This window comes from Gavialis gangeticus, unplaced genomic scaffold (assembly GCF_001723915.1).
Source record: "Gavialis gangeticus isolate Ggan-Ray unplaced genomic scaffold, GavGan_comp1, whole genome shotgun sequence".
In the NCBI taxonomy this organism is placed as follows: Eukaryota; Metazoa; Chordata; order Crocodylia; family Gavialidae; genus Gavialis; species Gavialis gangeticus.
Window position 1 is genome coordinate 53,159,930 of NW_017729029.1, and position 17,392 is coordinate 53,177,321.

At 40.8% G+C, this 17,392-nt stretch overlaps 2 protein-coding genes across 2 annotated transcripts in view; both read left to right on the forward strand.

Annotated features, from left to right (window-relative positions):
- Positions 1-8,976, forward strand: part of CUL4B (cullin 4B) — a 29,900-nt gene extending 20,924 nt beyond the window's left edge. Inside the window, exons 14-20 of the mRNA XM_019521586.1 lie at positions 254-339; positions 936-1,043; positions 1,349-1,462; positions 2,570-2,675; positions 2,753-2,925; positions 3,812-3,964; positions 5,240-8,976. Of these exons, the coding sequence (XP_019377131.1) occupies positions 254-339; positions 936-1,043; positions 1,349-1,462; positions 2,570-2,675; positions 2,753-2,925; positions 3,812-3,964; positions 5,240-5,335 (836 nt within the window). The 3' untranslated portion in view covers positions 5,336-8,976. The remainder of the gene's footprint in view (positions 1-253; positions 340-935; positions 1,044-1,348; positions 1,463-2,569; positions 2,676-2,752; positions 2,926-3,811; positions 3,965-5,239) is intronic.
- A 3,620-nt stretch (positions 8,977-12,596) lies between these two features.
- The window catches only part of LAMP2 (lysosomal associated membrane protein 2), a 30,866-nt gene continuing 26,070 nt past the window's right edge, over positions 12,597-17,392 (forward strand). Inside the window, exons 1-2 of the mRNA XM_019521046.1 lie at positions 12,597-12,665; positions 17,036-17,081. Of these exons, the coding sequence (XP_019376591.1) occupies positions 12,597-12,665; positions 17,036-17,081 (115 nt within the window). The remainder of the gene's footprint in view (positions 12,666-17,035; positions 17,082-17,392) is intronic.

Consider the following 17,392-nt stretch of genomic DNA (forward strand, 5'->3'; position numbering starts at 1 on the left):
CCTGGTCGTTTTTGTTTTTTCCCCCCCCCCCCCCCCCCCCGGGCAAGGCTTAGTCTAGGTCCAAATTCAAGATAAAAGTTATCTATCGCATGACTATAAGCAGTGTGTATAATGCCTGGGTTGTCAGTAGGTTAGTCTTAGCATAGTTCTTCATTTTTAAGAGTGCTTCCTAATGTCATACTTTCATGGGCAGTGCTCAAATGTTCTGCTTTTTTTTGAACTACCTAAACATTATTAAACCTCCCTCTTACAGAATGTGGAGCTGCTTTCACCAGCAAACTTGAAGGAATGTTTAAAGATATGGAACTTTCAAAAGACATAATGATTCAATTCAAACAGGTATTGGTGGAAAGCCTACCACTGCTTATTTGGCTAATTTTCTTCTGCGTGTATTTATGGGTAAAACTTTAAGTTTAAAGTAAAGATGCCTCTTCATTATAAATATTTAAAGTAATACGGTAACTTTCTCTCATCTGGTATAGAGTTTACAAATTCTAAATTAGTTTTTACATTTTCTTGTCTTGGACAAAACCTTGAGGAGTGAGTTTCAGAGGTATTAAAAGCAATTACTTGTATACTTATTCTTGAGTGCCTCTGAAAGTCACTCCCTTAGTTTACTGATTCTTTTTAATAACCAAGCACAATAGCCAAGACCAGTAAATATGTAAAGGGTGGTGTAAAGTTGGGTCTTTTGTGGTTTTTTGGGGGAGAAGGGTGGGTTATCTGTTTAAGTGCTTTGAGATATTCTGAAATGTGTTCTCATAATCCTCCTAACTCTCTTTTATATGGCTAACTGGCATTCCCTGCAGCCAGGAGATCCTCAGGTCGCTTGCATTTGATTTGGATGTGATATCGATAATGCGTGTTAATATTCTTGTAGCTCTGTCATAGGACAGTAGCACCACTTTGTTTCAATGTCTTGTTTCTCCCTATAGTATATGCAAAATCAAAATGTACCTGGTAACATTGAACTAACAGTGAACATCTTGACCATGGGTTATTGGCCAACCTATGTGCCTATGGAGGTCCACTTACCCCCAGAGGTAAGGATAAATACAAAACCCGATTTCATACAGAAGTGTAGACCACTTCTCACTTGAGGTTTTCATGTAGGCAACATATTTAATACTAATCTGCCTTTTAATATTATAAGATAAAAAAGATAAAAAAAGAAAAGCTAGTGGACCACAAATAATACTTTTTTGTGGCTTGTTTTTTTTAAAGAAATACTAACAATGTTGCCATCTAGATTTTCTCCTTCCTTAAAATGATTTTAATTTCCTTTTTGGTAATTAAAAGTAAGTTGAGGTGATTACCTACAGTAGAGTTTTTCTTCCTTGTTTTGTAGATGGTAAAACTACAAGAAATTTTCAAGACCTTTTATCTAGGAAAACACAGTGGTAGGAAACTTCAGTGGCAGTCAACACTAGGACACTGTGTATTAAAAGCAGAATTCAAGGAGGCAAGTATTTTGTTTCTAGATTGTTTTCTATTGTACTCCTGCAACTTTGCACTTTTTAAAGTATTTATGTTGTGCACCGATACGTATACAAAAGGTTCTTTGTAATGTGATGGTTTTTTAGCATAAGTAATAACCTCACATTTTTTATAATATAATGAACTCTTGGTAGATTCTGTAGTAGTGCTGAGATGGTTTTTTATTAATGTGTCTGAGACTACACTGTAGATGGTATAATTTTCTTGCACCATAAACATGAATTTCACCCATTTTACTGAGTATGCAGGTAGAAGATAATGGTTGCCATGCCTCTAGAGCTAATTGTCATACCTCTAGCTTAGTTGCCATACCTCTAGCATAACTGAAAATCTTACATGCAAGACTGATTCTGTGTTTAAAGTGGCATAGTTTGTTACACTGGCAGTATTACAACACATACCAAAATAATGCCAATATTAAACCAGCTTAAAACTGACTTCTTATTATCCTTTTTATTGCCAGGATAAGAAAATATTTTGACATTTCCAGAATCTCCTTAGAAATCTGTTATAATGCATTTCCCAGCTGCTTTTCCTTGAATGTTTCTTTTCTTTTCATTTATTTTTTCCATGCCAATACAGTTGAAGACAAAATATTTTGTCTAGACACTTGAGCTAGAAGTGTCTTTCAGTCCTATTTCCAGAAAACTGCCCAAAAGATGCATGAAAATTGTAATGTTCTTATGGTTCCACGGCTCCTATAAGTCTTAATACTGTTTCTGTTTAAACTGGCATCTAGTTTGTATTTTGTTTAGGACCTCTCCAATCCAAGCTCATAGCGCCCAATGGGTTGGGATATTTGTACTGGTTTTTATTCACATCTGTGTGAGATGTTAAAATGCGGATCAGATTTGTCCATTTACATAGTAGTCTAGAACTCTGATGTATAACTTCCCGCGTGTCACTGTTAATCTACTGTGGTAAGTAATTTTTGCCCTTTCAGACTCCTTAGGTGAATAAAATGGGTAAACCTGGTCATTGCTATGAATTTAAATTAGCATTCAATTGACTTACTCTTGTCTCTCTTTCAAGAACGCCTCAGTAGTAATATCTGATCATTTCTTCTTGGCAGGGCAAAAAAGAGCTGCAAGTTTCTTTGTTCCAGACACTGGTGCTGCTTATGTTTAATGAAGGAGAGGAGTTCAGTTTAGAGGAGATAAAGCAAGCTACTGGAATAGGTCAGTATTGAAAGCAGCTAATGAAGACTTCTAAATGCTGCTGACTAAGAATACTAAACAACTCTTTTCTGCTTCAGAGGATGGAGAGTTAAGAAGGACACTCCAGTCGTTAGCCTGCGGCAAAGCTAGAGTACTAACTAAAAGCCCTAAAGGCAAAGATGTGGAAGATGGTGATAAATTCACATGCAATGATGACTTCAGACACAAGCTCTTCAGGATAAAGATCAATCAAATCCAGATGAAAGAAACAGTATGTTGTTCTTCTCAATGGTTGTCCTGTTTTCACATCCTTAGTTAGCCCTTTTTTCCTTTTTTGCATATACAGAAGACTTTTTTTTCCTTTGTCCAGCCTCAAATGTATATATTCAGTTATCTGTGTAAAAGATGCAGGTATGCCTTGAATGGCAGAGCAAACTTTAGTCTGAGCTGGCACATTAATCCAGCTCTCAATGCAGCTATCCTATTAATCATACCTGATAATTTGTTCATTTTCCAGGAATCGTAAAAGAGCCAAACAATAACTACTGTTGTGACCTTTGTAATCTGAAACTTTACTAAATGAAAAATAGTATGCAAGACGATATGGATTAAATTGTATGAGAACAGGCAAGAATTAAGCATCTTAACTGACATGTGATTATCAATATTATGGCTTGCAGTTTACTGTGGATTGCTGCTCATCTCCATAGTAAACTATTGGAATTCTCCAGATGAATCTTTCCTGGGGGGCGGGGTGTTTGCAGGGAAGGTGCAAAGCATCCTGGGATGTTGGGGGACTGTGCATTAACTTGAATCTGGAGGAAATCTGGCACAGAAGTTTAGTAAACCAATTTAACCTAAATCAGTTAGCCTGGGTGATTGCGGTATCAGACTATCTTAAATTGGTTTTGGGCATTTTTAAAGTGGTTTGTATGCACTGAACTTCTGTTGTTATGGATTTGAATCAATTTTCAGTCACTTATACTGGTTGATATGTAATGTCTGTCCCTAGCCTTAAAAGCATACTGTCAAAATATATGAAGTATGACTGCTGAAGGTACTGTGGTGCTACCTGCTGTGCCGACAGCATAAAAATAATTTATTGCGACTGGTGTAGCGTACTCTTTTTAAAGTTTCTTTTTAAACCAATCATCCAGGTAGAGGAACAGGCAAGCACTACAGAGAGAGTATTTCAGGACCGGCAGTACCAGATTGACGCTGCAATTGTACGAATCATGAAGATGCGCAAGACTCTCAGTCACAACTTGCTTGTGTCAGAGGTGTACAACCAGCTTAAATTCCCCGTAAAGGTAAACTATAGGCTCCTTTTTTGTTATGCAAGAAAAGGTCCCTATCCCCTCATTGGTATTTGACAGCTGTCCAAAACTGACTTTTACATTTGAAAGGCAAAACATTCATTTCTAGAAATTATTTGATATGCCAGTTGCAGTCGCTTGTTCATGGAGGTAAACAGACCAAATGAGGCTTTTAGTCAAGCTATAAGATAATGCATTAGGTTAATGAAGATTTTTAGAGCTGGACAAACTTCTTGGTCATGTTGTTTTATGAGCATAAACAGCTTTCTCTTTAAAAACTTGGGTTTTGGGTTTTTTCATCTTATCATAAACACTTATGAAAAGCTTGTGTATAACTGCATAATTGGGCCTGCTTTCCAGTTTTCTTGGCTGATGCTTCTCATAAAAAAGCAAACAACTATATAATCCAGGTTTTTTAGACACATAATCCTGGCCATCACTTGGGGAAAATTTCAAATTTTTACAAACACATTTAAAGGCACCTGTCACAAATAATAACTAGGAGGTGCACACTTAATGTATGCATACTGAGAGATGTTCCATATTGAATTGGAGCTTGTGCTACAAATAAAGAGATGATTCTTTTTGTTTGTGCTTCAGCCACCTCTGCAGTTCCTGCATTAGAGAACACTGGAAATTCAGAATATGTAGTATAAAATATAGTGACACCCTATATCCTTTGGCATTTCTTGAAAATCAAATTATAATTCTCTGCACCAGCTTGTGGGTAATTTACACAAGCTGCATACAGCAAGGCATACACAGATATAATAGTTAAATGAAATGCTCTCGCTCTACCTTGTCTTGCGCATGCATGCACACACACCCTGACACTTTACCTTCATGTGACTAACTTGTGTGAGACTTTAAATTTAAACAAAATGCCTTGACATGATTCACTTATGTAGTTCTCAAGGTAACCTGATTTAAAAGATGCACCTATACAATAATGTTTGTGTGTGTCTGAATTCAAGTTTTTATGTGGGCACTCAATTTGCCAGATTACAAGTTTATCCACCTCTCCTGCTATAAAAGACTGGTCTTTGTGAAGGTGGCACTTGAAGTCTGTAGCCATCTTCCTTAGTGAAATAAATTCTGGATCTGACTTCCTAAACTTGGAGCATTTTCAATGGTATGTCAGTAACAGAAACAGAATTTGGCTGTTCATTTGAAAAGTGTTGCTACATTGCAGTTTAAAATAAGTGGAACTATGCAGAGTTGGTTGGAATAGTTTCAAAAAACAGTAACACTGATATTTGTGTTTTACAGCCTGCTGACCTTAAGAAGAGAATAGAATCCTTAATTGACAGGGACTACATGGAAAGAGACAAAGAGAACCCAAACCAGTACAACTATATTGCATAAACATATGTTGGCCTTTTGTTTTTCTGCACACTTGGTGTCATACTCAATTGCCAGTGGATAAACTAGCCTGTTGACCCCATTAATTGACTTTTTATACTACCGATGACGGAATGAAAGCAGTGTAATGGAAAAGTATAGTAGAGTGGACTTTCTCAGTGGTTAACATGCCCATTTAAAGAGTACTTATTTACATTTTAAGAAGAATGCTGTTGAACTCTTTGCATGTTATGTAGTAAGATGTGCAGAAAGCTGTAAGAAAGTACTTGGTCTTCGTGATTCCATTTGTCTCTGGGTCTGAAGAGGAGTCCCTTGGTATAAGGCAAATGTTCCTTTACACATTTAAACTATGAAGCAGAAGGTTTAATTAACACAAGAAAATAGCCTTTACAATGCTTAAACTGCATGCAACTTTTCAATTTTCTGTACAGACTGCTGGGTGTATTTCAGTTGGCAGCACCACCATTGGTTTGGTCATTACTTGTATTGGGTTTTTTCCCCAGGGGGGAGGGAAGGCATTAAGTCATGCTTTACTGACTTTTCTATTCAAAAACGTTATCTGTTAAAATTGGGAGGAAATATAAAAGAAATTATACCAATATAAAATTTATTGTAAGGCTTGGAGTGTGTGTATGTGAGTGTTTAATCATTCCTTAAACAGCTGTTGCAGCAAAAACTTAATCAGCAGGTTTAGATTTGTATTTATGTGGCTTTCCCTCAAAATTCAGTGTTTACCTTTTGAAACTTTAGCATAAAACAGCTACAACAGGGAAAAAGTGTTTTACTGGTCGTGGACAAGGCATTCTATGAAGGAGTGCTCAGCAGAAAAAGATTTTTAAAGTCAAGGAGGAAAAACCACAGGTTTTTTGTGAAATTGCTGTATAAACAAAAACGGATGGATTTTAACATTCACTTGTCTTTGCAATATTCTATGCGGCTTAAATTAAGCCCAAGGCTTAGACACGGCAACCAATCTAGACCCACCCTTTGTTATAAGCCAAGCTAAGGCTTTAAGAACTCGGTCCTAGACAACAGCAGGCCTCCTTGAATCCAGAAGCCTACCTCTCACGGAGAAAGATAGTGAAATGCTGCTTCGAGGCATCTATGACCTGTTTTCTTAGATTGCAAGAGCATTCTTCTTGAAGTGTGAGAGAATACATTGCTTGAATTCAGAGTGTTTACAACAACAAACCTCATCAGTAATGTGTGCCAGGAATATATTGATGTTGGAGGGGGGAAATGTCAGAAGGGTTGGACAGAGAACCTCTTAGTTTTCATAGGCATAGAGCAGCTTCTCCTCCCTGCCTCACCCAGCCAAGTTTCAGACCTAGTTCTGTCATGCTGCAGGGCAAAATGATCTTGCAAGCCTGGGTAGCCCTGGGGAATGCCACATAGTTCTAGAAAGCAAGACAAAGTTTGTTTGGAAAAAAATGCAGTGTTGCACTCGCTTGGGAGCAATGACTACTTTCTTTTTAAATGCGTGTCCTGAATAGCACTTGCTTAATGTTTTGTGTTCTGTTGTTTCATCCCGACTCTGCACTCTGCGTGTGTATGTATATGTCATATCTGGAACATCTCCTTCCTAAAGATTGTCTTTCTTGGTCCTGAATTACCTCCATGTTTTTTTCCCTCTAGCTGGTTTTACATGAAATGTTCCCTTGACAAACAAAGCAGCTCCGCACCCCCCTTCCGCCCCCGGAAATAAAGCACTGCTTATTCCCGATCTCTCTCTCAACATTGACATCTTCAGTAAAATGTCTAGTTTTCCATATGAACTGCATCAGGAATCAGTTTCTTGTACATAAGTTCAAGCATTTGACTACTCCACTGTCAGAGCCACCCTTGTCTTTACAAGGCCCAGCATTTGCAATAGGGAGGTGTGTTTAAGATGCTGGAAGGCTGCTTCTGCCCAAAGAGGCAAGCTTTCACTTGGATATAGGAAACCACTGGGGAGAAAGAGAGCAAGGAAAATAAATAATGCTTTTTCTGTGTTCCTTTTTTAAACTCTTCTTTCTACATTGGTTCTGTATCATGTCTCTCTTCCCCATCTGTGTGATGGCTCTGCATTTTTTGTGTGTGTGTCTGTGTTTTCAATGAAATTTGCTCAAAAAAGTATTTTTGGAAACTAATTACATTTTTATTTTGCGAAAAGGAGATGGAAATCAAAATACCTGACTGTTCCAGCTCCAAATTGTTGTGATCTTGGTTGGAATTAAATTGTGTATATGTACAAAAATGACAGATTTTGATAGGATCCCCCCATTAGATGCTGAAATTCAGCTGACCACAAAGTTTACAAAGTGTCTTTTTGTTTTTGGTTTTAACATCCTATTTATTTCAATGAGTTGAATTCAGATGTTATTATATAGAAAACTGGTGTCTTTTAGTTGTCATTTAGATAGATACAAAGTTCTGATGTCGAAATGGAGGCAATGTTTTTGTTCCACTGACAATCCTACTATAAAAGCTACCCAATGAAGGGCCTGTGAGGACACTGAACAGACCAGATGCTTGAGAAGAGCAGGGAAAACCAAGCCCTTGTTTAGAAAAGACTTGTGGGATGAAGAAACAACTTGTTAATTTCTGCCAAGGTCTTTCTTTCCTGGTTAATGACAGAGCGGCAGCCAAGATGAGTATCCAGCTGTTAAACTCTGCAACTTCTTGCTGGGATCATGTGCCTGCCTATTGAGCCATATATATAATTTTTTTTTCAATTGGCTTGGACCACAACTGATTCGGCTATAACACAAGGTGTCTGTTTGCCCATACATTTTTAAATCTTCACTCTTGCATGCAGTTTATAGCAGCCTTGTTAATAAGAAATTGCAGTTTATTCTTAGAAATATATATTTTAGGTTTTTTAATCTTTATACCCATAAATGGACTATTTTTTGTCTTGGCTGGTTTGAAAGAAAGTGACCATTTTGTTTAAATGCTGTAATTGCAGAAGTGTTGTAAACATTGTTTTGTTCTATAGTTCACACACAGGTGCCAAAGTAAATATAGTTAATAACAAAGATGAAAGAAACCTAGCAAATTTTTAAGTTGCTTTAGCTGTGGTTTATATTTTGGTCTCTGCTCATTTCTCAGTCACAGTATCTTTCATTTTCCTAAACATATCATTTTGCCCTAATGCTTTCTTTTAAACAATGTTTTATTTGTGCATCTAAAAATTGTTCAAATGCCACTTTGTTTTTTTAGTGATTTCATATAATAGGAAGAGTATTTTCTTTGAAAAGTTACACTAAAGTTGTAAGAGTACAGCAGCATTCAAAAATGTAATATAATTTTTGTATAACAATTCTTCAGAAGTATGTCTGGAGTGAGGGGGGAAAAAAAAAACTAACCCTGTTACTTTTAAGAAGCCTCGTCACTCGGCTACTAGAATATAAAATTGCATCAAATTATAGTTTTCACTGCATCAGAAATTATAGTTATGCAGACTTGCAAACAGGGCATGTGTCAGCATTGCGTCCTTTAATGCAAAAAGCGAAACCTTTTTAATGTTTCATAACAAGACTGAAATGGGTACAGAGAGTCTTTCTTAAGTTGGTAAATAATGTAAATACATGTCCTTTCAAAGAGTGAGTCTGTTACCTAGGTATTTTGTGTCATTTAATAAATATTAAACAGTTTTGTGTTGATAAATTGCTTGTGTGGAATGCCTTTTTTATCCAACTTCTTGTATGCTGGGTCTGCTAGCATCCATTTTTTTTCCTCCTCAATGTCTGGGTTACATTTTGATGGCAAAAAAGTCATTTTCCTACTACTTGTCCATTCTTAGATTCAGTAGTAAATAGTTTTTTGTTCTGTCACCATGCTTTCCTGAGTGACTCATTCTTAAATACACGCTTCAATTATATTTGTCCAGACCTATTACCTTTTAGAAAATCTCTTCTCTTTGTACAATGGCGTGAGATTGAGACATCTTAGCATCTGTTATACTAGCTGCTACTTGAAGGTTAAATGTACAAATGTAAGACTTTTTTGTGTCTGTGCAGATGTTTCTGAAAGGCCTTCCTCTCCCAAAGCAGTCCCATTGAAGGCAGTGGGACTACTTCCAAGAGTTAGGATGGGGTTGGGTTTGGTGTGTTTTGGTTTTTTTAATTGTTTTAACAAAAGGCAGTGGACAATTTGTTTTCAGTATTTAACGGAAGGCTGGAAGCATCTGGCTTGAAGCAAAGTAAATGCTAATTCTTCAATGAGGCATAGTGTGTACTACTGGAAGGCTGAGCTTGACTGATCAAACCACTGAGTTCTTTAAAGGGAAAAGAAGCTCTTTATGTACGGTGCTTTCTAATCTGTGTCCTGTGCTTGCCCTAGTCTTACTATTTTAAAATACCTCTTTTAATGTTGCCAGATTACAGCACAGGGAAGAGAACTTCATGTATATTAACATTTTGAATTTTAAAATTACATTCCTAAAAAAGGAAGAAGTTGGATATGTTTGAACATAAACTCCTTTCTTAAACTCTTCCTGGAGAGATTCAGAATATTTTTAAAATGTTGCAGATGGCAGGAGAACTTTGAGGCTTATGCCATAAGGCAATGTCAATTATTATCACATAACTCAGTATACGTAATACCTTGCCCTGCTAACAGAGGTGTCAGTTTAATAAGTTAATAACAGACCAAACTTGGTACTAAATCTAGTGCAGATTAGAATTGGATTGTTTTTTTAAAAAGTAAGTGTGGAGAGGTAGGACTATATTGCATTTAAAAACTGAAACTGAATTTCTGCAGTGGGGTTAGTGGGAGAGGAACTGGATGGTGCAGTGAGGTGTTTGGTAAAAGGCAGAAGTAGCATCAGCCTGGGGAGAGAAGCAGGGGCTGATCATCTGCAGGCAGGAGGATGGGATTTCTCCTGGCCTTTGGGCCTTGCCACTCAGCAAGACTTTGGTATACTACATAGAGGACATTAAAGGTCTGGGCCATTGGGGTGGGAGGGAGTAGCAATCATTCTACCAAACTCTTCACTGGCTTCTTTTCCAGGCTGTTCCCCTGTTCTTGGTTCCTAGGCACAAAAATGGCCTCTCCAACTTCTGCAGGATCAAAGTGTACAGAGGGCTGCAACAATATAATTACGGCTTTTCAAAGTAAAGAGAAGAGATCTCCATTCCACTGCTATGTGAAAAGCATTTCGCAGAGCAAAGTTCTCCACTGAGCACATGTGGGGGTCAAGTGTAAAGGTCACACTTGAAGCAGTCTTGAACAGAGCGTAGCTACAACCCAAGCTCCTGACTTGGTTTTTATTGCAGCAGACCTACAAGAGGACGTCTTATACCATGATAACATGCGATACCACAGTAGCAGGTACTACAGAAAGGACTTGATGTCTGTTAAATGTTTGTGAAAAGTAGGTTTTCTATTATTACCTTCTCCTTACAGCACTGGACTCTACTGGACAAGACTACAAAATTATTTCAGTGCTACCTCGTACCAGGTGAAGAGTTTTAAAAGAAACTCTGTTTTAGGAAAACGCTGGATTCTTAAACCAGGTCGAATTTACTGTCAGTGTTATTCACTGCAGTAACAGAGATTTCCCTTCACCCTGTCAGTAAACACAATCAAGTTAAGTAGGTTTCTGATCTAGTTTTGCTAGCCAAAATGCCATACTAGCAGAGGAACAATTTTAGCTTATCTTAACAAAAGAGCATCACTAACAGCATAAAGAGGACCAAGTGCTATTCGGCTTTGGGCTTATAAAAAAACCAAACAGATCCATGGCTGAAAAGGGACAAAAACAATCATTTCAAGCAGAGGGCAGAGAGTAAAAGCAAGAGTAACTTTAGTGACTGGCGTAGAAAAAACAGATATCCATTCTTTGAGAACTGAGGTTACGGAAGTGTGAGAAGTCAGCAGCCCTGCGTGGGAGCTGCGATTCTGCACTGCTGTGTGCGCTCGGTAAGATGACTTAGAGTTGAAGTCTTGCGTTCTGGCTTCATGCTGCTTTCTCTCAACTTCAGACCTTCATCTGAAAGCAATCTGCCTTCTAGAAAGCTTGCATGCAATGAAGCACACTAACATGCTGGTGTCATTAGTACTGTGCAGAACATAAAAGCCCTTTGGGATGAGTGAAGTAATCGTGAATGGCTCCAGAATGGAAACAGCAGCAAGCAAAGATCAAGGTCACCAAACAGCTTTTTCTGACAGATACCGATCTGCCAAGAAAAACCACCAGGCAATCAAGCAGAGCTGTCTACCTGTACCTATAACAAGCTGTACGCTACATGTGCCCAGCAAGGAAGCATTATTTATCATGGATGGTATGAGGATGCGTAAACACAAGGCAGCAGATAGGCACTGATTTGATTTAATTAAATGCTCTCTGTGCCATTCTTGTTCTGAGAGGACTCTTTGAGCCATCTCCAAGCAGGAACCTCAATAAATGAATGCAGTGGAATGGTTCTCCCAGTTTCTTTCACATCCCTCTGGATTTTTTGCTGAAGGGTTTAGCCAACTCCTACAAAAATACCCTATGTGCCCTTTTCCTTGCCCCTCTTCCTGGAGCTATGTTTTCCAGGAACAGAATATCACGTAACCCCAAAAGCTGCCCCTCCTTAGTTCCCACCCCCAGTCTGGGTCAGTGTATATCTTTCATCTCATTTTTTCAAGTCCACACTTTGTGGTGGGAAGCCAGATGTTCAACTGAGGCTTTTGCCTTCCAAGCCTATCCCATTCCCTGCTCCCCAGCAGCTTTTACACTGAGGGCAACAAAAATGGTGAGGGGGATAGGGGACATGACTTATTATGAGGAAAGATGTGGGGGGGGAAAGGAACTGGGCTTATTTAGTCTAGAGAAGTGGAGACTGAGAGAAGACTTAATAGCAGTCTGCAACTACCTGAAGGGGGGCTCGAATGAGGATGGAGCTAGGCTAATCTCAGTGGTGGCAGATGACAGAAGGAGGAGCCAACGGTCTCAAGTTGCAGCAAGGGAAGTTAAGCTGGATATTAGGGAAAAAATTCTCACTAGGACAGTAGTAAAACACTGAAATGGGTTGCCCAGAGAGGTGGTGGAAGCTCTAGCCTTAGAGGTTTTCAAAACAAAGCTCTGGCTGGGATGATTTGGTGGGGCTGGTTGGACTAGATGTGACCTCCTGAGCTCCCTTCCTACCCTCATTTTCTACGATTGACAATAATGAGACCTTTATTTCACTAGCCTGTTCTAAAATGGGCACTATTTACACCCCAAAATGGGTACTACTTACACACGCCCAAGTTACACAGGTATGGAGTCCTGTAAGACGAGACAGATGGCTGAGCGATGGACAAGAGAAATGAAGGCAGTGGGATCCAGAAGAAATCAGCTGAATTCCTCCCTCGCTCACACTTTGTAACATTGGGCAACTTATTTAACTGACCATCGGCCAAGGGGAAATACTTTCCCTGTGTTGTGGGGAAATGGTAGAGAGAAAATCTGTCTCATTATACAATGCCTAGATACTGAATGCTACAGAGGACCTAGTACATAGACTGGATTATTGGATGTTACTAGGAATCTCCAAAGAGCTCGGAGGTTTGACTTTTTGTTTAAGTCGCATTCCTCTAAAAAGTATACGGACAACCCAGATTGTTCTTCCACCTCGGAAGCAGGAGGTGGCTGACGTACAAACGCAGAGACTTCTGGGAACAACTCGTTCTCCGGGATTGGTGCACACTTAGCTCCAGAACTGGAGCTTCCACAGGAGAATGCTACAAACATCAATAAGTAATTAATTAAAATGTTAGCACTGCCACTTTCACCCTTGCGTTTAATAGTTCCCAAACTCTACTAAGCTGTCAGTTGCTCTTGCAAGACTTGCAAGCTTTCACTACTGCACTGCTGACCGTCTCTGTAAGTAGTTTGGTGTCGTTTGCACATGGCACAGAAGTCTCAGCCTGGAACCATTTCACCCCGACTGGCTGAGTACTAGCCACATTACAGCACGCTCTCTCCAGACAAGGCTTCTTTGGAAACTGGTGGTGTAAAGCACAATGACTTATAAATGCAGGGAGGCTAGTGCCACAGGAAAACCTGATAAAGTGTTGCTGTTGCTGCTGGAAGAGAATAGCAAGTAACTAAATCAAGTTGCACTGATGTAGCTCCGAGTGATGAAATACTCCCTTCTTCACCCCACCCTTCTTCCCCTCTCATCAGCTGACAAAAGGTTTCCTCAGCTGTTTGGGAACATCATGTTGCAAAGTCCCTTAGGTGGAAGTTTTGCTTGTTCTGCCTCTTCTGCAACCGGCTCTACCTGCCCTTTAAGTTAAAGCAGAAGTTTCTTTTTTTTTTTTCTTCTTCCATAATAAAAATGCTTCACGTGACTGCCAGAGTCTTGACTCAGCACTTTCACTAAGCAGCTGAATGTAATTGTTTGGTTTTCCGTCTCCGCGTCTTCCAGAAGTCTGCCTTTCAGGAACGCCAGCCCGCTGCCGTCAGCAATCCTCCATCCCCTGCGTTACTCATTTGGGATGTCAAGAGATTGTTTTACAGACTCTGGAAGAGCAGCCGCAAGCTACCAAGATCCATTCCTGTTCTAAACCGAACCGGCTGATGCTTTTGCAGACATCAGGATCCTGTTAACAGTGACACCCTGCTGGACAGGCCGTGATTCTCATTAAGCAGCTGTCCAAATCCTTACTCCAGTGCACAGTCCAGCTAACCAGATCATGGTCTAGGGTAAGACAGGGCTAGTGGTGGACACGCTCCTGTTACGTGGATCTGTCCTGCCCAAGTGTGTCCCCTATAGGGTGTAGACTCCTGTCCCACGCTCCTGAATTTTTACTACCTCCTAAAGCAGGATTGCACTGGTTCTTGCCATGGTGTGAGCTGTGAAAGGCAGGCCATAGTCTTCCCTAAAAGGAGGTTTTACTAAAGAAAATGTCTGCAGATATGAACAAACAGACTAAATATAACAACGGCCTGTCAGGTATGTTATCTCCTCCCCTTCTCTATTTGGCAATTTGTATGTTACAAGACCAAAGACTGGAAATATGCCCCTGCTATTGTGAACATTTGGGCAAAAACACCAAAACCTCCGGATCCATCATGATATTTCCTTCTCTGACCCAGCGCATCTTTAAATTTCAGTGCGCAAAAATAATCAGAATGCAAAACCTATTTGTCTGTCCACCTCTAATTACCAAAGGGTGGGGCCCTGATTCATCCAGAGATGTAACCATACACCTACCTTTTGAAGCATGTGATTTCACTGGAGGTCAACAGGACTACTTGTGTACTTAAAGTTAGGCATGCTTAATCCCCTGGCTGATCTGAAGCCCAGATAGGAATCTTGCCACAGAGATCTGTAAAGCGCTCCACTCCCCCTTTTCTTAACACTACCAATATCAAACTCAGTCTAGCATGAAGTAAAAATGGCAATGCACCACAGAAATACCCCATTCCTTCGGCTCAGTTCATGCACTCACAGTGGGGAATAACTCATTAAACTTCATTCATCCTCTAGTTCAAATCTCTCCCTAGGTGATGTGCTGTTTTAATACATCGCACCACGGATCACTCCGTTCCACCATTAATGGCAATCAGCCACATGTGCTTGATCCTGAAATGCTAGAGTCAACTGGAACCAGTACCACAGCAACAGATATAGATATAGACAGAAATCTATCTATATCCATATATAGATAAACATCTCTATAGATATAGATATATATCTATAGATCAGAGATTGGTTCCTTAGAAGTTCCTGAGTACACAAGACCTATTCCCTTTACAGGGACTTGAGGAAGTTCAGCACCTTTCAGGATAAATTGTGTAAATGGGTGGCAACCAAAAAAAATTCTTGCCAGAAAGAATTAGACAGATTTTGGTACAGGAGGGAGGGTTTATTTTGTCCCTTTATTTTTAAAGCTCATTATAAGAGGAGAGGAAAGGCTTTAGGACAGTGGTTCTCAACCTGTTTAAACTTGCAGCATCTCTGGATAGACTCAAGGCACCATGTGGAAAGTGCCAGCTCTTAGTTTTCACCCCTTTTTCGGCCTATGGAAAATAAATAGAGCATGTTTTTTTCTGCTGCAAAGAACTCTGAAAGTCCAGAACTAGGGCTTTCTATTTGAAGTCCCTGGGTTTCTCTTGTGAATTGTGGTTGTAAACCTAACAATGCTAACATCTGATGGTGCCTCACAGCACTCTTGAAAGAAGCTCAAGGCACCCCAGAGTGCTACAGCACCCTGGTTTAGGAACTACTGGTACGGCTATAATCACTGCTTCAGGAACTACTGTACTGGAAAACCTGTCATGCAGACTACACACCTGCTTACTAGCTGTGCTTCTGCTGTTGGCCCAGACTAACTAGAGGTGTTGAACTGGAAGAAAATTGCCAGCATGGAGTTATCATCTGGTTCTCCTTTACAGAACTCACCACAACATTTAAGGCAGCTGAAGGATGAGGACCCTGAAAACTGGAGCCAAATTCAGCCCTGAATTAAGTCAATGTAACTTCATTGACTTCAGTTGTGCTCAAACCCACTTCCAGAAGAGCAGGACCTGTCCTTATGTTTCCACAAGCCAGCCTGCAGAGGCCCAGCACTGTAATGGGGAGCTGGGACCTAGACAGAGATGCCTAATCCTGCCAGTGTGGCATGCATGAAATGGCCACCAAAAAAACTCAAGCGAGTCCTCTGCTTGAAGGGCAAGCAGGATCGGGCTAACTGTTGGGCTGCTCTTTAAAACAGTACAGCAGTACAAGCAATCATCAAACATAACAATTAGTATTACAGATATAATTTGACAGTCGTTATTAATACTAGAGTATTACTCAACAGCCCTTAGGTCCAAACAAACAAAACCTTGGGATGGTCTGTAAGTAGCACCATCATCATTGTTCTGCCTTTCTGAATCTGCCCATCGGCTCCCCTCATTGCACTGCATTCAAGCTGCTTGTCCCCCCCTTCAGTAATCTCCATGGTTCCAAATCTTCCAGTCCTTTCTCTCTCCACGCTCTGACTCTTATCTCCACTCCATTCAACTCAGGCAGCTTCCTCTCCGCACGGCCTAGCGCAACGAGCACACGGAGACCCTGGGAAAAAATAGGCTCCCAGTTTGCAGATCCAGGGCCCAGCAGCTCCACTCTGATCTGCAGCAGCAGTTCCCAGGGAAGCCCAACATCAGCTGACAAGCTTTGGGCTGGACCCTACACTGCCAGCCTGGGGAAGGCGGGAGCCACGACTTGTCGGGGGTAAGAGCTGCGAGCGGTGGGTGAATGGCCAGGTGCCTAGCGGAACGGCACAGCAGCCTGGTCAGGGCGCTTAGCGAGGACGGGCTCTTTGGGGAGCCGGGTCTGTGCTGAGTGCGTGCCTCTTGTGCACATCAACTGGGGTGGCCTTTGGCAAAACAGCCAAACCCCCAAGGCAGGTCATTGCAATGGAAAACTGCAGGCCAGGCGATTAAAGGCTAGTGAGGTTATGAGCAGGGATCCTGGTTTTCTTGGATAAAACAAATTCCCGATTTTCAGGTTTAAACAAGTAGCCCCAAACCCACATTTTCCACGATCAAAATGAAACCCCACTATACATACATATAGATACACACACACGCACACACGTATATATGTATTAGTGGCATGTAATTTTAATCATGGGAAAATGTGCATTTGGGGTTACCTCTTTTAACTCAAAAAGGGAGGATTTCTTTTTATCAGAGAAAACCAGGATCCCTGGTTATGAGCAAGGGAGGGGGGGAAGCTTTCTAATAGAAAGTTATAGTGCTTTCACTTCCAACAGGACCCCCTTAACAGAGGCCTGCGGCGCGGTATTATTGGCAGTACCCCGGGAAACGCTTGCCCACGCTCCTAGACGCGAGTCCGATTCCTGTGCCCGCCCACGCCGCTACGCAGTGGGCAGCGCCTAGGACCCATGGAACCCGCCGGCGGGCGGGGCCGGCCCTGCGATTGGCTGCACGGGCAGCGCCCCGCCCCCTCATATGACCGGCCTCTGCACTCTTACTGCGCCCGCCCGTTTGCCCTTTTCGTTTTTGCTTTCTCTTCTGGGAGCTTTAGTCCCCAGTGCAATACTCTCTGGTAAGCATAATGCCCCACAGCTGACTATCTTTAACAGGGATGG